Source organism: Aquarana catesbeiana, linkage group LG06 (genome assembly GCF_042186555.1).
Source record: "Aquarana catesbeiana isolate 2022-GZ linkage group LG06, ASM4218655v1, whole genome shotgun sequence".
In the NCBI taxonomy this organism is placed as follows: domain Eukaryota; kingdom Metazoa; phylum Chordata; class Amphibia; order Anura; family Ranidae; genus Aquarana; species Aquarana catesbeiana.
The window spans coordinates 52,591,678-52,617,691 of NC_133329.1; the positions used below are offsets into that span (position 1 = coordinate 52,591,678).

The window sequence follows — 26,014 nt, forward strand, 5'->3', positions numbered from 1 at the left end:
ATCAGTGATCACTTCAAAGATGTCAAAGTCATTCTGTGGGCAAAAGGTTAAACCACGTGATAGTACGCTACTTTCTGCTGCAGAAAGGGAATGAGATGACAAGTTAATCACGCTGAGGGATTCTGTTGTCCCCTTGTGACAAAAGCGTCCAAATTGCCTGTTCCCCTGTTTGTCTGGGATAGGGGAGATCCCCGTATCGGGTTTAAAGGACTCTGAGGTCCAGTTTTCGGGCGTCCTGATGTTTGATTTGTATGAGTGGTATTTATGGGGATATTTTGAGGTAGAGGATCTGTTTCACTCGTTCCAATCATTGGACCATAAGGTACAAGATTGGAAAGTATAGGTTGTTCATTTGTGGGAGAATCATGTACACTTTCCCCATTATTCTCCACAATGCGTTTTTTCCTTTCCTGTTCAGGTGAACCCCTGTTATTTCGATTTCTTTTAAATTTCCCAGGGCCCTTGGGAAGTCCCTTTTTAGTTTGGTTGGAGTCAGATTTATCATGGGGTTTGGATGCGTTGTTTGTATTCTTTTTGTTATTAATATTCTTGGGTTGTTGTTGTACTGTATGTTGTTTATTCCTTAGATTGCGTGAGGTCTGGGTATTCCATTTATACGCCCGCCCATCTGTAAATGCGGATTTATCCCTCCAGAATTTTGATTCTTTTTTCTGTAGGATGCCTTTATTGTGGGCCGACAGGTTATCCCGAAGGTTCCCCTGTAGTTCCAAAAAGAGGGCATGCTGTGTAAAAGGTTTTAACGCTTTTTCTATATGATTAATTTCTTCATCTAATGATGCTATTTGTTTATTGTACTCTCGAGTGAGGATAACCATCATCTGCCGAGAGCATGCATCAAGATTGGCCTCCCATTCGTTTTTAAGGTCGACACTAATATGATCCAGGTTGGGGAAAACCTGGATGCGTAATCCCAGAGGGTTAATTTTTTCTTCAATATACCTATTTAAGGATTTGACGTGCCAGAAAAGTGCTGATTTTTTCTCCAAGATTTTGTTTAACTTATGGACTAAGGATGAGATCAGGGTTTTCATGCGATCACCCTGTTCAAAATCTGTCTCATATCCCAACATTAATTTAGCCCATTCCTCTCCCTGATAGTAGCTCATTTTAGAAAAGTACGAAAAAGCCTCTTAAATACCAGAAAGGAAAACATATGAATAACCCTGCACCCTGGAGCTCATATTTTTCTTCCCGTGTGTCAACGGGGAAAGGGGTGTTTAACCACCCAAATTGATCGAAAGAAAGAGGGGGGACACAGGGAAGAAGGAAAAATGCTGCTCACCCCTGATGATTGAAACAAAAAAAAAAAGAAAGAGACAAATTCCCCACTTGGGGTTTTTAGGCAGCGAAATGAAAAGGTAAAAAGCCAATTCATAAAAATGTATCTTTATTATACAAAAAACTTTAACACACTGGTTAGAAAGAATGAGCTCCCATAGGGTGTGTATTGATACATAACACTCAACACATACACTGTCTATATATGTTTATGACAACATGACATGTGCGTTGATTAGGGCAATAATAAAATGGACCTGACGCGTTTCGACCTGTTCAAGGTCTTCTTCAGAGGTCAATTTTGCTAAAATTATATCAAGAAATGCATGTGTCAAAAAAAGTCAATAATTATTGAAAACAGATACATAACATATCAGTACAGCATATTTACCCAGTAATGAGTGTTCTAGGCCCAGGAGCTTCTTGTTGGGTAGATCCCTTTAAAATTAAAAGATTGCCCGTTCGCCTTCCCCCGGAGGTCTCATGGCATCCCCGCCATCAGGGGAGGGAAATCCCAAGGAGATGTGACTTACAAGAGGTCACACTGTGAGGCACCCCCTATATACGCAGGCCACCCGGTCGGTCAGATAGGGAAGACACCTGCAATGACAACCCAGGGAAAGAGAGAATAATAAAAGTGAAAATAGTGTGTGTAATATATTGGTGTGCACTCCAACATAAAATCAAATAGGTGCAGGAAATGTGTATATGTTTGTATCTGCTTGGTTATGAGAACCAAGACTACCTATATCCACCCACTGCATGGGCTATGGCCCATGCGTGCCGGATGTATGTGTCTGTGCGTACGAAAGTCCGCACAGGCATGTATGTACGTGTATGCATACATACATATATATACCATAATCGTGGTTTTAAAATACCTATTTTAATAAGAAAGATATGGCGGAGTGCACACTAGGGTAGAAAAGTTATCTAAATGAAAAGGAGGTAATAGACAATGAAATTAATACCTCAACCCTATAAAAATGTGTAAAAGGAATAAAGAATGTGATTGATGGCAGGTGAAAAAAGGAAGATGAAAGAAATTGTGGAAACCTGGGACATGAATCCACTAGTGTGGACATAGGGATGTGTGAGGAGTGAACACACGAAAAAAGGGGTGAACAACAAAAACCAATACAAAATAGTGAGTGTGAAAACCAGGTGAACAGTGCCCACTAGTGAGGGAAGAAATGTATATCAGGTGTGCCGAGTGAATTACCTTGTATGCAAGGTAAAGGAAGTGCAAAAATCACACTATGTTGCCCAATATTGCTTGCACTCAGGTATGACCTGACCCGGGATAGGTCATTACCTAGAACTGGCTGAAAGCGCCTGTCCAGGTTACCATTTGGCAAGTCTGAAATTATAAAAAGAAATAAAATAGAAAATATTATAAACATTTGAGTATTTGGTATGTGTATATATATGGTCGTTGTAATCGACCAATAATTAGATTATAGGGCAGCAAAAGTGCAATGATGTGAACAAAAAGTGTACTTACGATGTGAAGCCGTAGCGGAGACCACCAGCTGGACAGGAAATGTGCAGAGTGATAAAGAGGAGATGAGGGAATGTATATAAGCCCTTAATGTTGGGGCGGAGCTCCAATGTAGGTTGATTGATGGCAGGTGTCAATGTGCCACTAATGAGACCGCTCCGGGGGGACCCAACATGGGGGCATGGCGGCCGCGAAGCCGGAACTGCTCAAGTGATACCCTCTTCAAAGAGGAAGCCTATAAGCTACAAACCCGTTTGTTGGCACGTGGCTATAGCCGCTCCTGTTTACGAAGGGGATATAATAGGGCAATTGCACAATCTCGGTCTGAACTTTTATCTCAATACAATAAAAAGCCAAGTGATGGTAGCAACATTGGCCCCACTAGGATCATTTTGCGGTTCTCTAGACAACATCAGATGGTCAACAATGTTATCCAAAGACATTGGCCTATATTGCTGAATGACCCAAGAGTCCGTGACTTTATCTCCAATAAACCATCAATTACCTATAAACGCGCTACCTCCTTACGAGACAGACTAGTTCAAAGCGAGTTCAAAGATGAAACAAAGAGACTTAAACATTGTGTAACCTTGGGGTCCTTCCCTTGTGGACACTGTTCTACCTGCCGATACATCAGACGGGAGAAAATCTTCCACCTCCCAAATGGGGCACTGTTCAAGCCCAAACATTTCACAAATTGCCAAACTAGAGGGATCGTCTATCTTATGTCTTGTGAATGTGGGGCTTATTATGTTGGTAAGACCAAACAGGAATTCCATCGTCGCATGTCCAAGCATATTTATCATATGCAAATTGGCAACTACTATCTACCATTGGGCCGACACGTGATGTCAGTGCACAATTACAAAATGCCCAAAGTATCCTTCACCGCTCTCGATAGAGTACACATACCAAATCGAGGCGGTGATTGGAACAAAATCCTGTTGCAACACGAACAAAAGTGGATATTTCAATTAAATGCCACCTCGTTCCCAGGACTTAATGATGCCGTATCTTTTGCCCCGTTCCTAAAAGGGTTTGTTTCGGGTAAGACCCAGTAAGGTCTTTTTGCCCTTTGTTAACCTTAGTAAGTAATGGTGCCCCCTAGGGGGCTCCCCTGCCTCTTCGGTTCCCACGGCTTTCCCTCCCCTTCCCCTCTCCCCCTCCTTTCCCCCGCCCTTCTTCCCCCCCCTTCCCCCCCCCCCTTTCCCCTCCCCCCCCCCCCCCTTCTTTCCCCTTTTTTCCCTTTTTCCCATCCCCCCTTTTTTCCCCATCCCCTTTCTGATAGCTCGGGGACACTCATGACTACCTATGTGTTTATTCTGTGTACATCTCTTGATGTGCAGTGTACATGCAATTTTAATTTCAATTTGTATTGTTTCCTTTTCTGCTCTAGAATGTGTTCCTTACCCTATGTTACCTCCTTATACCTAGTTATGTGAATTTGCCCTGCACATATGGATGTCTTATATGAAAATTATCCATGCCAAGATTGTATGTATCAATATAGGATGATGCGCTTACATTTATATTTTTTACTATTCTTGTACGTTATTGTTCTATAATTATGGAAATGTTGTCCCTTTGATTAGCCTGCTCCTCTTCCCCCCCGGGAGTAGCCATCATGGCTGCCTGCGCCGCCCCGGCACCGGGGTTGGCTCCCCGAGATGTGTCTTCCCGGCAAGGTAAGGCGGGGAGGTGGGACTCCTCTATGGTTGGCTCCCCCTCCCGCCGTTCCCCATTGGACACCCAGGGTGGACCTGGGTGCCAGATCGGGGATTCCCCCTTGCCGGCGGCGTCCAGGGACATCCCCGGACGTCTCCGCTCACTGCGCATGCGCGGGGCCCCGCGCGCGCCACGTGATGCGGATACGTCACGCATTTGCGACGGCGATGACGTCAGTGGACGGGGCGCCTGCTCGCCCTGAACGCCGAGGAGATCACACGAGGCCGCTTCGCGGCCGCCATGCCCCCATGTTGGGTCCCCCCGGAGCGGTCTCATTAGTGGCACATTGACACCTGCCATCAATCAACCTACATTGGAGCTCCGCCCCAACATTAAGGGCTTATATACATTCCCTCATCTCCTCTTTATCACTCTGCACATTTCCTGTCCAGCTGGTGGTCTCCGCTACGGCTTCACATCGTAAGTACACTTTTTGTTCACATCATTGCACTTTTGCTGCCCTATAATCTAATTATTGGTCGATTACAACGACCATATATATACACATACCAAATACTCAAATGTTTATAATATTTTCTATTTTATTTCTTTTTATAATTTCAGACTTGCCAAATGGTAACCTGGACAGGTGCTTTCAGCCAGTTCTAGGTAATGACCTATCCCGGGTCAGGTCATACCTGAGTGCAAGCAATATTGGGCAACATAGTGTGATTTTTGCACTTCCTTTACCTTGCATACAAGGTAATTCACTCGGCACACCTGATATACATTTCTTCCCTCACTAGTGGGCACTGTTCACCTGGTTTTCACACTCACTATTTTGTATTGGTTTTTGTTGTTCACCCCTTTTTTCGTGTGTTCACTCCTCACACATCCCTATGTCCACACTAGTGGATTCATGTCCCAGGTTTCCACAATTTCTTTCATCTTCCTTTTTTCACCTGCCATCAATCACATTCTTTATTCCTTTTACACATTTTTATAGGGTTGAGGTATTAATTTCATTGTCTATTACCTCCTTTTCATTTAGATAACTTTTCTACCCTAGTGTGCACTCCGCCATATCTTTCTTATTAAAATAGGTATTTTAAAACCACGATTATGGTATATATATGTATGTATGCATACACGTACATACATGCCTGTGCGGACTTTCGTACGCACAGACACATACATCCGGCACGCATGGGCCATAGCCCATGCAGTGGGTGGATATAGGTAGTCTTGGTTCTCATAACCAAGCAGATACAAACATATACACATTTCCTGCACCTATTTGATTTTATGTTGGAGTGCACACCAATATATTACACACACTATTTTCACTTTTATTATTCTCTCTTTCCCTGGGTTGTCATTGCAGGTGTCTTCCCTATCTGACCGACCGGGTGGCCTGCGTATATAGGGGGTGCCTCACAGTGTGACCTCTTGTAAGTCACATCTCCTTGGGATTTCCCTCCCCTGGTGGCGGGGGCCATGGCGGGGATGCCATGAGACCTCCGGGGGAAGGCGAACGGGCAATCTTTTAATTTTAAAGGGATCTACCCAACAAGAAGCTCCTGGGCCTAGAACACTCATTACTGGGTAAATATGCTGTACTGATATGTTATGTATCTGTTTTCAATAATTATTGACTTTTTTTGACACATGCATTTCTTGATATAATTTTAGCAAAATTGACCTCTGAAGAAGACCTTGAACAGGTCGAAACGCGTCAGGTCCATTTTATTATTGCCCTAATCAACGCACATGTCATGTTGTCATAAACATATATAGACAGTGTATGTGTTGAGTGTTATGTATCAATACACACCCTATGGGAGCTCATTCTTTCTAACCAGTGTGTTAAAGTTTTTTGTATAATAAAGATACATTTTTATGAATTGGCTTTTTACCTTTTCATTTCGCTGCCTAAAAACCCCAAGTGGGGAATTTGTCTCTTTCTTTTTTTTTTTGTTTCAATCATCAGGGGTGAGCAGCATTTTTCCTTCTTCCCTGTGTCCCCCCTCTTTCTTCCTATTTAGAATAATAATCTGTCAGGTTAGTAAAACAGCGATATCAAAACCGATTCAATCATACAGTTTGTGGTGTACATAGATTTGCAAAACAATGGGATAAAGGAATATTCCTGAACTTTGGTTTATCTCATAGTTACTGTGAAATTGTGTGATTGCATCAATGCAGTGCATGTTATCTCAGCTTGCAGAGCTTGGATTCATTGAATGAGTTTACCAAAAATGTAAATATTGCAGAATATACAGCCTCATGTTACACAACGAAGCTCCATTTCATGCTGAATAAACTAAAATGTATCTTAAATAGAAAACTTTCTTTAGATAAATTTTTACTCCAAAAGCATTTTATTAAAATAAATTTGATAAAAATAAAAAAAAAATCTGTATTAAATAAAAAAAAAAACGGATTTAAAAAAAAAAACGCATTTATATAAAAAAATCATTGATTTATATCCACCCTGATTACAATATTGTGAGTGAATTGTGGTGACTGTTTCTTTGTGTGATATATAACAGTAAAAAATTGTAAGGGGCCGGCTCACTGTTTTGGGCCTATAATTCAGCTGTCTGGCGGGACTGCAAGGCAATGTAGTGGCTGGCTAATAATTGTGTGTAGAATCTCTGTATTGGGCCGATATTATGGTAGGGGTCTGGAGCTGCAGCTCCAATAGCCCCTACGTTAGTCCGGCCCTGGAAAGAAGAGACCCTGGTAAGTCAGTGCCTTGCTACCCAGCCACTCACGAGCGCCCCCTTCATATGGCACCCACGGCACTTGCCATATGTGCCATACCCTGGATACGCCACTGATTTGCTTGCACCTATGCACTTCAGAGTAAATATTATACAAGATTTCACATGTTATTTAACCTATAGTCATCCACTGGAGACATTTAGTGGTTGTTCACGATATTATTTTTTAATTTTTTTATGCATTTAAAAGTTGATGTGTGGTGTCGTGAATGACTCACTGACGTCACCATCGATGTCGGCTTGCTAGCCCGCACATGGTCACGGGAATCTGCGAGTACCACGGCATTCATTTTAACTAAGGGACGCTGAGAACGCCACGGGACTGGATCACATCAAACTGCACCCGCCGCTCACCTAGTGCCTGACCGGCAACACGGCCACATCCCTGATCCAAAGCCAACAGATGTGCAGGCGGGAAAACTACAGCCAGTATCCTTGCAAGTCCACACTGCTTCCAGGCTGGGTGAGCGGACCTTTTGGTCCATGCACTATACTCCTATGCTGTGTCTTTTTGTACTGCAGTGAACACTGGTCACACTGGGAACAATATCCCATGCTATATGCTGGACTGATATCCTAACCACCGTTCACACTGAAAACAATATCCCATGCTATACGCTGGACTGATATCCTAACCACCGTTACAGTGTTAATTATATGTGACCTTAATGCATCACTGCTTCCTAGCTTCACCCTCCTGTGGAAAACTTTGGACTTGGGATACATACTTGCACTAGATACGGCACGTTAGTGCCTGGAGTTGCTATCTACAATGGTCATAGGAAAAACTTGCTTTTCCCCTCCCCTTGCTGCACTCGCAGAGCCCCCATTTTTGCTCAACCATCCCGTAAACTGTGGGAATATTCCTTATGTACGGTGTTTCACTTCAACATAGTGTCAGGTGCTTTATTACCCCAGGGATCATGTTATGTTGACATATGTATGTGTGTGGATTTTTATGACGCAGCTGCATCTTGATCAGACAACGTTGTCTATTTTAATTATTTTTTTACTGAGGTGTTGGTGATAGGATTTTTATCCGGTGTTTTTTGTATTACCTTTTGATATTTTTGTGTAATAAAGTTCCCTTATCTATAATAGGGTTGCCACCTCATCCCTTTAAACCCGAACACATATGAATTACACAGGTTCTGTGGCTGATTAAGGTGGTAATTAAACTCACTTGGTGTCTTATCTGCATTTAATTAGCCTCAGAACCTGTGTAATTCAACGGTGTTCGGGTTTAAGGCTGGGTTCACACTGGTGCGACACGACAGCCGTCCTACTTTGGATCCGACTTTGCCCTGCGACATGAAGCCGGCATGTGTCCGACTTTCAATGAACGGGGATCCGACTTGGATCCCCGCCAATGCCCGGCACTGTGTTTGGTATGAATCTTTAGGGGGAACTCCGCGCCAAATTTTAAATAAAAATCCGGCATGGGTTCCCCCTCCAAGAGCATACCAGGCCCTTGGGTCTGGTATGGACCTTGAGGGGAACCCCCTACGCCGAAAAAGCGGCGTGGGGGGTCCCCCCAATCCATACCAGACCCTTATCCGAGCACGCAGCCCGGCCGGACAGGAATGGGGGTGGGGACGAGCGAGCGCCCCCCTCCTGAACCGTACCAGGCCGCATGCCCTCAACATGGGGGGGTTGGTGCCTTGGGGGAGGGGGCGCGCTGCGGCCCCCCCCCACCCCAAAGCACCTTGTCCCCATGTTGATGAGGACAAGGGCCTCTTCCCGACAACCCTGGCCGTTGGTTGTCGGGGTCTGCGGGCGGAGGGCTTATCGGAATCCAGGAGCCCCCTTTAATAAGGGGGCCCCCAGATCCCGGCCCCCCACCCTATGTGAATGAGTATGGGGTACATGGTACCCCTACCCATTCACCTAGGGAAGTGTCAATAAAAAAAACCACAGTACACAGGTTTCAAAATTAATTTATTGGGCAGCTCCGGTATCTTCTTCCGACTTCTCCCGGTGTTCCGCCTCTTCTCCCGGGCCCCGCCGCTATCTTCTTCCAGCTCTATTGCCAGCGAGGGGCCCGGTCTGCTGCCGCTGTCTTGTCGCCGATGTCTCGCCGCTTCTTCTCTTCATCTCTTCTTCCGATGTTGACACGACGCTCTCCCGGGCTGGAATGCTCTCTGTGCGCTCTGCTCTGACTTATATAGGCGGTGACCCCGCCCCCTTATGCCGTCACAGTCCCTGGGCATGCTGGGACTGTGACGACATAAGGGGGCGTGGTCATCGGGTGATGACCACGCCCCCTAAAACGTCACAGTCCCAGCATGCCCAGGGACTGTGACGGCATAAGGGGGCGGGGTCACCGCCTATATAAGTCAGAGCAGAGCGCACAGAGAGCATTCCAGCCCGGGAGAGCGTCGTGTCAACATCGGAAGAAGAGATGAAGAGAAGAAGCGGCGAGACAGCGGCGACAAGACAGCGGCAGCAGACCGGGCCCCTTGCTGGCAATAGAGCTGGAAGAAGATAGCGGCGGGGCCCGGGAGAAGAGGCGGAACACCGGGAGAAGTCGGAAGAAGATACCGGAGCTGCCCAATAAATTAATTTTGAAACATGTGTACTGTGGTTTTTTTTATTGACACTTCCCTAGGTGAATGGGTAGGGGTACCATGTACCCCATACTCATTCACATAGGGTGGGGGGCCGGGATCTGGGGGCCCCCTTATTAAAGGGGGCTCCTGGATTCCGATAAGCCCTCCGCCCGCAGACCCCGACAACCAACGGCCAGGGTTGTCGGGAAGAGGCCCTTGTCCTCATCAACATGGGGACAAGGTGCTTTGGGGTGGGGGGGGCCGCAGCGCGCCCCCTCCCCCAAGGCACCAACCCCCCCATGTTGAGGGCATGCGGCCTGGTACGGTTCAGGAGGGGGGGGGCGCTCGCTCGTCCCCACCCCCATTCCTGTCCGGCCGGGCTGCGTGCTCGGATAAGGGTCTGGTATGGATTGGGGGGACCCCCCACGCCGCTTTTTCGGCGTAGGGGGTTCCCCTCAAGGTCCATACCAGACCCAAGGGCCTGGTATGCTCTTGGAGGGGGAACCCATGCCGGATTTTTATTTAAAATTTGGCGCGGAGTTCCCCCTCAAGATCATCTGAGCACAAGTCGGGTGCCGAAGTCGGATCATGCAAGACGGCAATCCGACTTTGATCCGACTTCAATGATAGTCAATAGGCTGAAGTAGGATCAAAGTCGGACCAAAGTAGTACAGGGAGCATTTCTAAAGTCGGAACGACTTGTGTCGGACCAGTTAGGACGGCTCCCATAGGGAAACATTAAATTTCACACGTCATGCGACATGAGCTCCCAATGTCGGAGCGTTTGTCGGACCAGTGTGAACCCAGCCTGAGGCTGGGTTCACACTGGTGCGACACGACAGCCGTCCTACTTTGGATCCGACTTTGCCCTGCGACATGAAGCCGGCATGTGTCCGACTTTCAATGAACGGGGATCCGACTTGGATCCCCGCCAATGCTCGGCATTGTGTTTGGTATGAATCTTGAAGGGGAACTCCGCGCCAAATTTTAAATAAAAAACCGGCATGGGTTCCCCCTCCAAGAGCATACCAGGCCCTTGGGTCTGGTATGGACCTTAAGGGGAACCCCCTACGCCGAAAAAACGGCGTGGGGGGTCGCCCCCAATCCATACCAGACCCTTATCCGAGCACGCAGCCCGGCCGGACAGGAATGGGGTGGGGACGAGCGAGCGCCCCCCCCCTCCTGAACCGTACCAGGCCGCATGCCCTCAACATGGGGGGGCTGGTGCCTTGGGGGAGGGGGCGCGCTGCGGCCCCCCACCCCAAAGCACCTTGTCCCCATGTTGATGAGGACAAGGGCCTCTTCCCGACAACCCTGGCCGTTGGTTGTCGGGGTCTGCGGGCGGGGACTTATCCGAATCCGGGAGCCCCCTTTAATAAGGGGGCCCCCAGATCCCGGCCCCCCACCCTATGTGAATGAGTATGGGGTACAGCGTACCCCTACCCATTCACCTAGGAAAAAAGTGTCAATTTAAAAAAAAACACTACACAGATTTTTAAAGCATTTTATTAGACAGCTCCGGGGGTCTTCTTCCGACTTCGGGGGTCTCTCCGGTTCTTCTCCACGCTCTCCGGATCTTCTGCCGGGCTCCTCCGCTCTCTTCTGCTCTTTTGCCGCTCTTTTGCTAAAGCGGAGGAGCCTGGTCTTCAATCTTCTGCCTTCTGCCCTCTTCTCCTGATGTTGACACGACGCTCTCTGGGGCTAGAATGCTCTCTGTGCGCTCTGCTCTGATTTATATAGGCGGTGACCCCGCCCCCTTAAGCCGTCACAGTCCCTGGGCATGCTGGGACTATGACGGCATAAGGGGGCGTGGTCATCGGGTGATGACCACGCCCCCTAAAACGTCACAGTCCCAGCATGCCCAGGGACTGTGACGGCTTAAGGGGGCGGGGTCACCGCCTATATAAATCAGAGCAGAGCGCACAGAGAGCATTCTAGCCCCAGAGAGCGTCGTGTCAACATCAGGAGAAGAGGGCAGAAGGCAGAAGATTGAAGACCAGGCTCCTCCGCTTTAGCAAAAGAGCGGCAAAAGAGCAGAAGAGAGCGGAGGAGCCCGGCAGAAGATCCGGAGAGCGTGGAGAAGAACCGGAGAGACCCCCGAAGTCGGAAGAAGACCCCCGGAGCTGTCTAATAAAATGCTTTAAAAATCTGTGTAGTGTTTTTTTTTAAATTGACACTTTTTTCCTAGGTGAATGGGTAGGGGTACGCTGTACCCCATACTCATTCACATAGGGTGGGGGGCCGGGATCTGGGGGCCCCCTTATTAAAGGGGGCTCCCGGATTCCGATAAGTCCCCGCCCGCAGACCCCGACAACCAACGGCCAGGGTTGTCGGGAAGAGGCCCTTGTCCTCATCAACATGGGGACAAGGTGCTTTGGGGTGGGGGGCCGCAGCGCGCCCCCTCCCCCAAGGCACCAGCCCCCCCATGTTGAGGGCATGCGGCCTGGTACGGTTCAGGGGGGGGGGGGCGCTCGCTCGTCCCCACCCCATTCCTGTCCGGCCGGGCTGCGTGCTCGGATAAGGGTCTGGTATGGATTGGGGGCGACCCCCCACGCCGTTTTTTCGGCGTAGGGGGTTCCCCTTAAGGTCCATACCAGACCCAAGGGCCTGGTATGCTCTTGGAGGGGGAACCCATGCCGGTTTTTTATTTAAAATTTGGCGCGGAGTTCCCCCTCAAGATCATCTGAGCACAAGTCGCGTGCCGAAGTCGGATCATGCAAGACGGCAATCCGACTTTGATCCGACTTCAATGATAGTCAATAGGCTGAAGTAGGATCAAAGTCGGACCAAAGTAGTACAGGGAGCATTTCTAAAGTCGGAACGACTTGTGTCGGACCAGTTAGGACGGCTCCCATAGGGAAACATTAAATTTCACACGTCATGCGACATGAGCTCCCAATGTCGGAGCGTTTGTCGGACCAGTGTGAACCCAGCCTGAAGGGATGAGGTGGCAACCCTAATCTATAAGCTGCATGGTCCTCAGTAATTACTGCAGGTGAGGCTCTCGTCTCACCTTTACCATTTGTATGCTTGGCTGATTTCCAGGATCACACCTTTTATTGAGGTAGGTCAGCTATTTGAGGGACGCTGTGTTTGCTCTCATACAGAGCCTTCCCAGCCCATAAACCCCAGTGAGCTACTGGCTACCCCCTGTTTTTTTTTTTTTCCCTGGATTTAAAATGTTTGACTGAAATAATGAAAGAGAAGGTCGTAATATGAATGGTATGACCAGATACCAGGGCAGGATTTAAGAGGCTTGAATAAAATGATAGAGAAGGGAAGAACTGAATAGGAATGGTAAAAGCAGGTACCGGGGCTTGATTTAAAGGAATTTAATGATGCAAGTACCTGTGAGATAATTTCTGTAACTGTGATACATTAATGCCCCTTCTCTTTTCCATGTATGATATATTGTAAACTGACGTGTATGTTTTGATTGAAATAAAAATTTACCTTTGTAAAAAAAAGGAATTGAATGAAATAATGAAAGAGAAGGCCTAGTAGGAAAGGTAAGGACAGGTACCAGGGATGGATTTAAGAGGCTTGAATGAAATAATGAAACAAAAGAACATAGTTAGAATGGTAAGACAAGGAACCAGGGCTGGATTAAAAAGGCTTGAATGAAATAATGAAAGAGAAGAACCCAATATGAATGGAAAGAACAGGTACCAGGGCCAGAGTTAAAGTGGAGTTCCACCCAAAAATGGAACTTCCACTATTTGGATTCCTCCCCCCCTCCGGTGTCACATTTGGCACCTTTCAGGGGGGAGGACGGAGCAGATACCTGTCTAATACAGGTATTTGCTCCCACTTCCTGGCATAGATCACCGCGGAGCTTGCGGTGACCTACGCCACTTCCGGCGCCTACGCTCTCCTCCACCGCTGTGTTCTGTGAGACACAGAACACAGCAGGGACCAGAGAGGCCGCGACTCGCGCATGCGCAGTAGGGAACCAGGAAGTGAAGCCGCACGGCTTCACTTCCTTATTCCCTTACCGAGGATGGCGGTGGCAGCAGCCGAGAGCCGAAGGACAGATCGGCTTCGGCTGCCGACATCGCGGGCTCCCTGAACAGGTGTCCATGTATTAAAAGTCAGCAGCAGCAGTATTTGTAGCTGCTGGCTTTTAATATTTTTTTTTTTAGCGAACCTCCACTTTACCAGGCTTGAATTAAATGACAATTGAGTAGAAAAGGGATGAACAGGTACCGGGGCTTAATTTAAAAGATGTCAGGAGAGTTTAAATGCTCCTGTTCTTTGACAGCTGCTGGTCTCATTCCAGCATCCAGAGTTTGGATATGATTTATCCCTGTCTGCCTGTCCACCTGCAAGGTGATTGATGTGGTCAGTCTCTGGGTGGAGACCAAACCTGATTTAAGCCAGCCGAACCTGCAGTTTCATGTTTGTGATAGCATGTGTAATATGTGCAAGCTCTCTCTGTCTGTACTGCTCTGCAGTTTGGATTCCCCTATTTATGACTTTGGATCGGATATTGACTATTCTGTGAACTCTACCTGCCTTTTGACTATGGATTGACCCTGACTATTCTGAACCTTGCCTGCCTTTTACCCGGACTGTCATTGAACCCCTCTGCCTGTCTGCCAACTGCAATGCTATGCTCAGTTTGCGCCTGCCCCGGCATGGTGGCCAGGCACTATAGCATTGTGTATAAGTCCTGGGGGAAATGAGTACAGGTAAGCCTTCTTGGCTTATGAGAAAGGGGGCTGCTATAGGTGAAGAACATAGAAGCCAGCTATAGTGTCTGACCACCTACGTCGGGGTAAGCGTGACAAAAGGATTCAATTAAATAATGAAAGAGAAGAACCTAGTATGAATGGTAAGACCAGGTACCAGGGCTGAATTTGCAATTAGGCACAATTATTACATGCCTATAGGTGACACAGGCAAATAGCCAACTTCTCCCTGCGTAATTATTGGCCGCTCGTGTTTTCAACATCAGTAGGAATAATCACCTCAAATACATTTATTCGCATAATATCACAATATTCTCTACCAGGTTAGGACTGAGAAATGTCCTGTTTTACAGATATGATCCTACAAAGGATTGTCACTTAGGAAGTGGAAAGTTTTACATCTAAAGGCTCCAGTAATGAAAACCTGATACACAATGTATGGCAGAGACTTACCACTTTCCTCTGCTGGCATACCATCCCTCCTCTGCATGTCCGCTATAAGCATTCTGTTGTGTTTCTTCAGGATATCCAAGAAGGTGTCCTTGTCCTCCGAATCCCAGAGGAAGACATATTGATAGAGCTCCTCCATCTTATCCTGGGGGGTCTGTTTACTGCAAATGTTTCTGTATTGTCCATCGGACAGCAGTTCCTCTTCCAGGAGCTCATGCAGAATGGCATCTACATTATCAGTCTCATTTATCAGGTTCTCCTCATGTTTATCCACAAAGTGCTGCCTGCCTGGAAAATTCAGAACCATCAACATAACCATCAATTTCACATCGCCAGACACACAGGGAAATAAAAACAGTTTTTAATTGAATCTGTCAGGATCATAAAGTTGAAGCTGCCATTGCTACCTTGTTTTTAAACAGGAACTTTCATTTTGCTCAGCCGAGGAAAGAAACATCTTTTTAAACCCCATCTTGAACTCCTGAAACTCCCTTTGCCAGCATTCCCTTGTAGTTTCTGCCTCAATCACAGCTGGTGCCAATACCTGATGCTTGCTTGGCGTGCTTGGTGTGCATTAGGAGTGCGCACCTTCACTCACTTCGCGATTCAATTGCGATTATCCCGTCCACGATTCGATTCCGCAATGCATCACGATGCATCACGATTAATACCCAAGTGCCCATGGTTATTTTTTTAACAGAGAATCTAGAGAATGAAATGGCGATTGTTGCAATATTTTATGTCACACACAGTATTATTTATTTGTGCAGCAGTCTTTTAAACGCAACATTTTGTGGAAAAAGACACTCATGAATTAAAAAAGAACGAAACAGTAAAGTTAGATCTATCTTTTTGTATAATGTGAATGATGATGTTATGCCGAGTAAATAGATACCAAACATGTCACGCTTTAAAATTGGGCACACTCGTGGAATGGCGACAAACAGTACCTAAAAAATCTCCATAGGCGATGCTTTAAAAAAAAAAAAAAAACGGTTACCACAGGTTAGAGTTACAGAGGAGGTTTTGTGCTTGAATTATTACTCTCGTGGGTTGCCTGCACACCTTACATGTCACTCGAGAGACATCCAGGTTCTTCCAGTTCTAACTTCTAACGCTATGTAGAGTCTTTTATTGGCACTCTTGAAAAAATAATTATGGCTGTCTAATTGAGGACAAGTATTAATCACACTGATTAACCTTATATGCTGCGACCATTAATCTCCAAAGGAGCCTCTCTTACACAGATTTTTAATACCTTCTCATATTTTGTGCTCATAAAACGTACAAGGTATTTGAGGATCAGATCATTTGCTCCAGTTATGAAGACCGGAAGCACATCAGGGTTAAAGATTTATGAAAGCAAAGCAGCAGTGAGTCAACTTAATAAGAGGAACTACAGGCTTTTAATTTGTTTCCTATTCACCTACTATTCGGGATATCATATGATATATATATATATATGATATGATCTGATCCTCAGCTTACAGTACTATGTCTGTGTGTGTGTGACAGTCAGCGTCTCTTCTCTTATGTAATGTTGTTGTGAATGTGTACCTGTCTGATGATGATGATGACGGCGACTGTCTCCTCGGAGGCAGGGCATGGCGCGGCAGCACGGCGCGAGGATGACGTCATCATTAATCGATTTCTTAAAGCTGCAGCATCGATGCTGCATCGTGGACAGCCGAATCCCGATGCATCGATGTTACGATGAATTTCAACACCCCTAGTGTGCATCAAATTAGAAGCCACCGGTACCGCAGCTAGGCACTATCTTGAAGGACATTCAAATAATGCATCACCATGCAGCTCGCTGAGCCCCCTGTGCATACCTCCCAACATTTTGAGATGGGAATGAGGGACACCTACTAGCAAACATATGTAGGCATAGAAAACGCCCCCTGCCACACCCCCTTAAAAGAGAATTAACCAAAAAAAAAAAAAAGGTTAATTAAATCCACAACGGCTTTTTCTTTAGAAATTGGATGAAGGGTTTAGCACTGGGAGACACTTTTTGAAAGATAAAAAGTGAACTTTATATACAACTATATGGATCAGACAAAAATGAGGGACAAATGAGGGGGAAAGACGGACAGGGGGACATTGTCCCAAATCAGGGACTGTCCCTCGAAATCAGGGACAGTTGGGAGCTATGCCTGTGCCTCCTGGTTTCTTTCTAAGCCTATCTCCATGCTCCTTCTCCCAAAATCCATACCAATCCCAAGCTGTCCAGAAAAGGATGGATGCGCATGTGGCCTTTTCCCTCCTGATTCATACCAGGCCACATACCCTCAACATGAACCCCTCTGACAAAGCACCGTGTTCCCATGTACATATGGACAAGGGCCTCTTCATCACAACTCTGGTCCGGGGGTTTCGGGGGGCAGCTACCGTCTTCCTAAAAACTAGCTTGAACAACAATTTAGGTTGGCCATTTGTCAAATCTCTTAACAAGCAAAATTTGGTCTGAACTGGCAGTTTATAGCTATTCCAGAGCTATATTACCCTCCCCTACCTAACAATAAATTATTACCACTACTAGATGTCCTCAGTCTTCTAGGTTAAATGACAGACAACATCATTCAACCTTCTTCCTCTGGCCTAGATCATTCTGAACCCTCCTCCAGCCTGTGACTGGACAGTGAAAGGAGAAGCAGCACACTGATGAGCTCATATCTTCATCACTCTACTCTTTCCACCTGTCGGCATGCTCGTTGCCCATATCTGGACTGAGCGGCACCTCGTGCTTCTTCTTCTCCCACTCTAAGCTCATCTGTACATGGACTGCAAGAGGCTGACACCTGGCCAAATACTGCAAGGGTTCAGTGCTTGTTATGTCTACGGATGCTGCACAAAAAGAGAAAATACTTGCCTTAATATCCCTGAATTGTATGTGATGATGCAGGGGCTCTGCCATCAGATCAGAGCATAAGGAAAAGCAGGAGAGTGCTGGAGTGGGGGTGTAAGGTACATAATCCTACCTGTACTATATTACCTTGTCATTGTGAGCATTTAACCCTTGAAGGGTGGGGTTGGGTTTTAATGATTACAGAGTTCTGTCTCTTATATCTGCTTTCAGGCTCAGCTTTAAGGAGCAATTTACCCCCATAGTCTGTGTTACTTTAGTACAGAATTTTTCATGAACCTATTCAGGTCTTTTAATTTCATGTATAATAGTGTGAAATTATCCCTCTAGTAAAAAGACTTTGGGGTCTTTTTTTAAAACGTGTTGGAAGGATGTCACACATAAATTTGCTGCACACATTTTTGCTGGAAATTCTGTAATTGAGTCATGCCTATGATCATCATCGCCATCTAGTGGCCAAAATGGAGTATATTTTTTATCATTGGGGAATTTCAGAAAATGATACCACATTTTGGCCACTAGATGGAGCCAGTGTTCATAGGAATTAATCTATTACATAAATTATGGGCACAATTTGTGAAGCCTGCACAAAGGTTTGTGACATTCGTCTAGCGAATGTTTTATAAATAGAACCCTTAGTTCCCAGGGAGGATTACACTGTTGTTACACAACTGAGTTTCATGCAGTGATGACATAGTAGAAGTCTGGATTTAGGGTAATACCATTTAAATGTTACCCAAAATATTGTTGTGCAAGCTTTTGAGATAATGAAGCAATGCAATGAAGACAATACTCACTGCTCTCTAGTGCGGCCCTTTCCATGGCTTTCAGCAGGTAATTTGGATCACCGACTAAGACGCTATCTGCAGAAAGAAGAAGAAGAGAAGACAATGTCATAGGTTTATAACAACGGTGTTACATTTTACATAAACTTTAGATCAGTGACTCCCAACCACCAGGCTGTGGTCCACTGCTGGGCCATGGCCTCCCTTTTCCCAGGCCTTCAGCCAGCCGCAGATATCCTAATCTCCACCAGTGCCTTCCAACCTTCTATATTTGCCTACAGTTCCCCCAGGCCCCTGAGAGCCCTCAGCTTCTACAGTTCCCCCCAATTTACAATGGTGCTACCCAGCCTCCTACAGTGCTTCCTGCCCCCCTGAGAAGAGCCCTTAACCTCCACACTGACCCACAATTTTTCATGGTGCTGCTCAGCCTCTTTCAGTGCCCCCAGGCCCCCTGAGAGCCCTCAGCCTCTACAGTGCTCCTCAACTTTCAACAGTGCTGCCCAGCCCGTGCCCCCAGCCCCCCAAAAACTCTTAGCTTCCACAGTGACCCCAAACCTCCCATGGTGCTACCCAGCCTCCTACAGTGCCCCCAGGCCCCCTGAGAGCCCTTAGCCTCCACAGTGGTGACCCCCAACCTCCTATGGTGCTGCCCATCCTCCCAGAGGGCCCCCCAGCCCCCTGAGAGCACTTCACCTCCACATTGACCCCCAACCTTTAATTGTGCAACCTAGTCACCTACAGTGCTCCCTGGCTCCCTGAGAGTATTTAACCTCCACACTGACCCCCAATTTCCCATGGTGCTGCTCAAACCCCCACAGCTCCCTGTCCCCCTGAGACCAATTAGCCTTAACAGTGACCCCTAACCTTTTATGTTGCTGCCCAGCCTACCATAGTGCTCCCAGGCCCCCTGAGAGCCCTCAGCCTCTACAGTGCCCCTCAACCTTCCACAGTGCTGCCCAGCCTACCACAGTGCCCCCAGGCCCCCTGAAAGTCCTTAGCCTCCACAGTGACACCCAACCTCCCATGGTGCTACCCAGCCTCCCACAATGTTCCAAGGCCCCCTGAGAGCCTTTAACCTCCACATTGTCCCCCAAACTCCCATGGTGTTACCCAGCCTCCCACAGTGCTCCCATGCCCCCTGAGAGTCCTAAGCTTCTAAAGTGCCCCTCAACTTTCCACAGTGCTGCCCAGCCTACCACAGTGCCCCCAGGCCCCCCTAAAAGCCCATAGCCTCCACATTGACACTCAACCTCCCATGGTGCTACCCAGCCTCCCACAATGCCCCCAGGCTCCCTGAGAGCCCTTAACCTCCACATTGACCTCCAAAGTCCCATAGTGCTGCCCAGCCTCCCACGGTGCTTTTCAGCCCCCTCTAGAAAGCTCATCCCCTACAGGGTCACCAAGTCGCTAGAGAGTCCCCTAACACCATCTACAACCCTCATTTTCTACAGTGACATAAAGCCCAGTCCAGAGCCATCCTACATTTCAATGCACATATTGCATTTTATACTTTTAGGGCTTGTACACATCGGCCGCTGCATTCCAAAGCTGCAGTGTGGTGTGGCTGAGACCAGTGCAGTTAGGTTTTTTTTTTTTACAAACTTTATTGACTTGTCACACCGCTGCTTGGTGCATGGCAGAGGATTGCCTTGCACTGCGCTGCGCTCATAAAAAGTACTGCATGCAGCACATAGGAGACAAGGTATTTTGCCTTGTCCACGCAGTAGGACTGCGCTTACTGTGTGAGTATAAACTTTATTTATTTTTTGTTATGGCATGGGCATTTTTTGGCGGGGTCCCGGTTTCAAAAAGGTTGATAAACACAGCTTTATGTTTCTTCTCTGTAGTCAGCTGGTTCCTTTCCCTTATCAGCAAGAGACAAACACACAATGCAAGGAGGAACAGGATATCCAGATAAACAGCCACTCAGATGACAAATACATGTCATTCATGGGGCCTGTGTGAGCAGGATTTGGGCTTGCGTGGATGGGGTAATGCAGATTGTTTTAGGTACACTCCTCTTGTATTGAAAATCTGCTTTAGATGCTTCTGAGATCAATAAGAATACATTGACAGGTGTATGTGACCTCCTTTGTAAACTGCATCAGTGTGCTTCAAGCTCCATTCCTATTGGCTTGTATAGGGTGAGAAGCAGTTCTGATGCGGACAAACTGTGTCTAAGCAGTAATGAAAAAAAATCTACATTTTGTTTGGAATTCCTCCAGGAAAAATAGCAATGCGCTTCCTTGTATGTGAGGGTGCCTAGGTACTGTTTTGTAGCCTCATAGCTGTATACCCACATTGTGAGATCTCAGGCACTGCTGCCCCTTACTGCTAGTTTCAGGAGATCTGCAGTGAGATTGCGTGATCTACCTATAAGGTTGCTCACTGTTCTCTTTCCCAGAGGCTCCAAAAATGGGGAAGAAAGCCTATAGCAAGATGGCCACCTCCACAAAGACACAAAGCATGGCGAGTCAGTATGGGGAAAAGATCAGCTAAAAAGAGACCACAGGCAATACTGGTGACTAGTTCTTTGCTCTCTGCTCGCAGCATAGTTTCCAGAGTTCAGTTCCTCTTTAAGGGCTGCATGCGCACTGGGGCTTTAGCCTCTTTCTATCCATCCCCACTGTGTTTTTTTGTACCCAGAAGGACAGGTACAGCATAAAGCCCTGCTACCCACAACCTGCCACACTGTAGTAATCTTGCCTGCACATCCCTGAACACATACAAAACTAGGATGCACAGAGGCTACACACCCAGCATGAACGGAAGTGAGGGGGAAAAGAGGCCAGGAGCTCATGAAGGACTATACAAAGAGGCAGAAAAACACAGCATGAAACCATTTCATGATTATATATCTAGGTATGTGTGTGATTATTCCTGAGCACTTAGCATTTTAGCTAGAAGAAAACAAAAAACAATGAATATCTGACCGAGCCATCTTTGCATTTTTTTGCACACCTGACACCTCCGATCGGACCCCCCCCCGTGCCTGCGGTGGTCGTCACATCCTCCCCGGCGATCGCTACCAGCCAATGGGATCATTTCCCTGCCTCTGTATTGTACACAGAGGCAGAGGAAATGATGTCATCTCTCCTCGGCTCGGCATTTTCCGTTCCGGCGCCGAGGAGAGAAGACTGGAATGTGAGTGCACAAACACACATCCATACAGTAGAACATGCCAGGCATACAATACACCCCCGATCCCCCCCGATTACCCCCCGATCACCCCCCCCCCCGTCACACTGACACCAAGCAGTTTTTTTTCTGATTACTGCATGGTGTCAGTTTGTGACAGTTACTGTGGTGGGACAGTTAGTGTTAGCCCCCTTTAGGTCTAGGGTACCCCCCTAACGCCCCCCCCAATAAAGTTTTAAACCCTTGATCACCCCCCCGTCACCAGTGTCGCTAAGTGATCATTTTTCTGATCGCTGTATTAGTGTCGATGGTGACGCTAGTTAGGGACGTAAATATTTAGGTTCGCCATCAGCGTTTTATAGCGACAGGGACCCCCATATACTACCGAATAAATGTTTTAACCCCTTGATTGCCCCCTAGTTAACCCTTTCACCACTGATCACCGTATAACTGTTATGGGTGACGCTGGTTAGTTTGTTTATTTTTTATAGTGTCAGGGCACCCGCCGTTTATTACCGAATAAAGGTTTAGCCCCCTGATCGCCCGGCGGTGATATGCGTCGCCCCAGGCAGCGTCAGATTAGCGCCAGTACAGGTAACACGCACGGTACACCTCCCAGCCCAGCCCACCCAAGTGCAGTATCGATCCATCACTTTCACTTACAAAACACTAAATGCATAACTGCAGCGTTCACAGAGTCAGGCCTGATCGCTGCGATCGCTAACAGTTTTTTTGGTAGCATTTTGGTGAACTGGCAAGCACCAGCCCCAGGCAGCGTCAGGTTAGCGCCAGTAGCGCTAACACGCACGCACCGTACACCTCCCTTAGTGGTGTAGTATCTGAACGGATCAATATCTGATCCGATCAGATCTATACTAGCGTCCCCAGCAGTTTAGGGTTCCCAAAAACGCAGTGTTAGCGGGATCAGCCCAGATACCTGCTAGCACCTGCGTTTTGCCTCTCCGCCCGGCCCAGCCCAGCCCACCCAAGTGCAGTATCGATCGATCACTGTCACTTACAAAACACTAAACGCATAACTGCAGCGTTCGCAGAGTCAGGCCTGATCCCTGCGATCGCTAAAAATTTTTTTTTTGGTAGCGTTTTGGTGAACTGGCAAGCACCAGCGGCGTAGTACACCCCGGTCGTAGTCAAACCAGCACTGCAGTAACACTTGGTGACGTGGCGAGTCCCATAAGTGCAGTTCAAGCTGGTGAGGTGGCAAGCACAAGTAGTGTCCCGCTGCCACCAAGAAGAAGACAAATACAGGCCCGTCAAGCCCATAGTGCCCTTCCTGCTGCATTCGCCAATCCTAATTGGGAACCCACCACTTCTGCAGCGCCCGTACTTCCCCCATTCAGATCCCCAACCAAATGCAGTCGGCTGCATGAGAGGCATTTTCTTTATGTCCTCCCGAGTACCCCTACCCAATGAACCCCCCAAAAAAGATGTTGTGTCTGCAGCAAGCGTGGATATTGGCGTGACACCCGCTATTATTGTCCCTCCTGTCCTGACAATCCTGGTCTTTGCATTGGTGAATGTTTTGAACGCTACCATGAACTAGTTGAGTATTAGCATAGGGTACAGCATTCCACAGACTAGGCACACTTTCACAGGGCCTCCCAAAATGCCATTGCATTTTGAGAGACCCGAACCTGGAACCGGTTAATTATAAAAGTTAGTTACAAAAAAAAGTGTAAAAAAAAAAAATATATAAAATTAAAAAAAAAAAAGTTGTCGTTTTATTGTTCTCTTTCTCTCTATTCTCTCTCTATTGTTCTGCTCTTTTTTACTGTATTCTATTATGCAATGTTTTATTGTTATTATGTTTTATCATGCTTGCTTTTCAGGTATGCAATTTTTTATACTTTACCGTTTACTGTGTTTTATTGTTAACCATTTTTTTGTCTTCAGGTACGCCATTCACGACTTTGAGTGGTTACCAGAATGATGCCTGCAGGTTTAGGTATCATCTTGGTATCATTCTTTTCAGCCAGCAGTCGCTTTCATGTAAAAGCAATCCTAGCGATTAATTAGCCTCTAGACTGCTTTTACAAGCAGTGGGAGGGAATGCCCCCCCCCCACCGTCTTCCGTGTTTTTCTCTGGCTCTCCTGTCTCAACAGGGAACCTGAGAATGCAGCCGGTGATTCAGCCAGCTGACCATAGAGCTGATCAGAGACCAGAGTGGCTCCAAACATCTCTATGGCCTAAGAAACCGGAAGCTACGAGCATTTCATGACTTAGATTTCGCCGGATGTAAACAGCGCCATTGGGAAATTGGGAAAGCATTTTATCACACTGATCTTGGTGTGGTCAGATGCTTTGAGGGCAAAAAGAGTACCTGTCACTACCTATTGCTATCATAGGGGATATTTACATTCCCTAAGATAACAATAAAAATTATTAAAAAAAAAAATGAAAGGAACAGTTTAAAAATAAGATAAAAAAAGAAAAAAAATAATAAAGAAAAAAAAAAAAAAGCACCCCTGTCGCCCCTGCTCTCCCGCTAAGGCGAACGCAAGCGACGGTCTGTTGTCAAACGTAAACAGCAATTGCACCATGCATGTGAGGTATCACCGTGAAGGTCAGATCGAGGGCAGTAATTTTAGCAGTAGACCTCCTCTGTAAATCTAAAGTGGTAACCTGTAAAGGCTTTTAAAGGCTTTTAAAAATGTATTTATTTTGTTGCCACTGCACGTTTGTGCGCAATTGTAAAGCATGTCATGTTTGGTATCCATGTACTCGGCCTAAGAACCTCTTTTTTATTTCATCAAACATTTGGGCAATATAGTGTGTTTTAGTGCATTAAAATTTAAAAAAGTTTGTTTTTTCCTCCAAAAATGCGTTTGAAAAATCGCTGCGCAAATACTGTGTGAAAAAAATATTAAACACCCACCGTTTTAATCTGTAGGGCATTTGCTTTAAAAAAATATATAATGTTTGGGGGTTCAAAGTAATTTTCTTGCAAAAAAAAATTATTTTTTCATGTAAACAAAAAGTGTCAGAAAGGGCTTTGTCTTCAAGTGGTTAGAAGAGTGGGTGATGTGTGACATAAGCGTCTAAATGTTGTGCATAAAATGCCAGGACAGTTCAAAACCCCCCAAATGACCCCATTTTGGAAAGTAGACACCCCAAGCTATTTGCTGAGAGTCATGTCGAGTCCATGGAATATTTTATATTGTGACACAAGTTGCGGGAAAGAGACACATTTTTTATTTTTTTTGCACAAAGTTGTCACTAAATGATATATTTCTCAAACATGCCATGGGAATATGTGAAATTACACCCCAAAATACATTCTGCTGCTTCTCCTGAGTACGGGGATACCACATGTGTGAGACTTTTTGGGAGCCTAGCCGCGTACGGGACCCCGAAAACCAAGCACTGCCTTCAGGCTTTCTAAGGGCGTACATTTTTGATTTCACTCTTCACTGCCTATCACAGTTTCGGAGGCCATGGAATGCCCAGGTGGCACAAAACCCCCCCATGACCCCATTTTGGAAAGTAGACACCCCAAGCTATTTGCTGAACGGTATAGTGAGTATTTTGCAGACCTCACTTTTTGTCACAAAGTTTTGAAAATTGAAAAAAGAAAAAAAAAATGTTTTTTCTTGTCTTTCTTCATTTTCAAAAACAAATGAGAGCTGCAAAATACTCACCATGCCTCTCAGCAAATAGCTTGGGGTGTCTACTTTCCAAAATGGGGTCATTTGGGGGGGGTTTGTGCCATCTGGGCATTCCATGGCCTCCGAAACTGATAGGCAGTAAAGAGTGAAATCAAAAATTTACACCCTTAGAAATCCTGAAGGCGGTGATTGGTTTTCGGGGCCCTGTACGCGGCTAGGCTCCCAAAAAGTCCCACACATGTGGTATCCCCATACTCAGGAGAAGCAGCTAAATGTATTTTGGGGTGCAATTCCACATATGCCCATGGCCTGTGTGAGCAATATATCATTTAGTGACAACTTTGTGCAAAAAAAAAAAAAAAAGTGTCACTTTCCCGCAACTTGTGTCAAAATATAAAATATTCCATGGACTCAACATGCCTCTCAGCAAATAGCTTGGGGTGTCTACTTTCCAAAATGGGGTAATTTGGGGGGGGGGGGGGTTTGTGCCATCTGGGCATTTTATGGGCTTCAAAACTGTGATAGGTAGTGAGGAGTGAAATCAAAAATTTACGCCCTTAGAAATCCTGAAGGCGGTGATTGGTTTTCGGGGCCCCGTACGTGGCTAGGCTCCCAAAAAGTCCCACACATGTGGTATCCCCGTACTCAGGAGAAGCA

General features: G+C 46.5%; 1 protein-coding gene across 1 annotated transcript in view; it reads right to left on the bottom strand.

Moving 5' to 3' along the window:
* The window catches only part of LOC141148408 (NACHT, LRR and PYD domains-containing protein 1b allele 2-like), a 90,515-nt gene that overhangs the window by 51,607 nt on the left and 12,894 nt on the right, over positions 1-26,014 (bottom strand). The window contains exons 2-3 of the mRNA XM_073635883.1: positions 18,608-18,673; positions 14,945-15,229 (exon numbers count right to left, since the gene is read on the bottom strand). Coding sequence (XP_073491984.1) covers positions 14,945-15,229; positions 18,608-18,673 — 351 coding nt within the window. The remainder of the gene's footprint in view (positions 1-14,944; positions 15,230-18,607; positions 18,674-26,014) is intronic.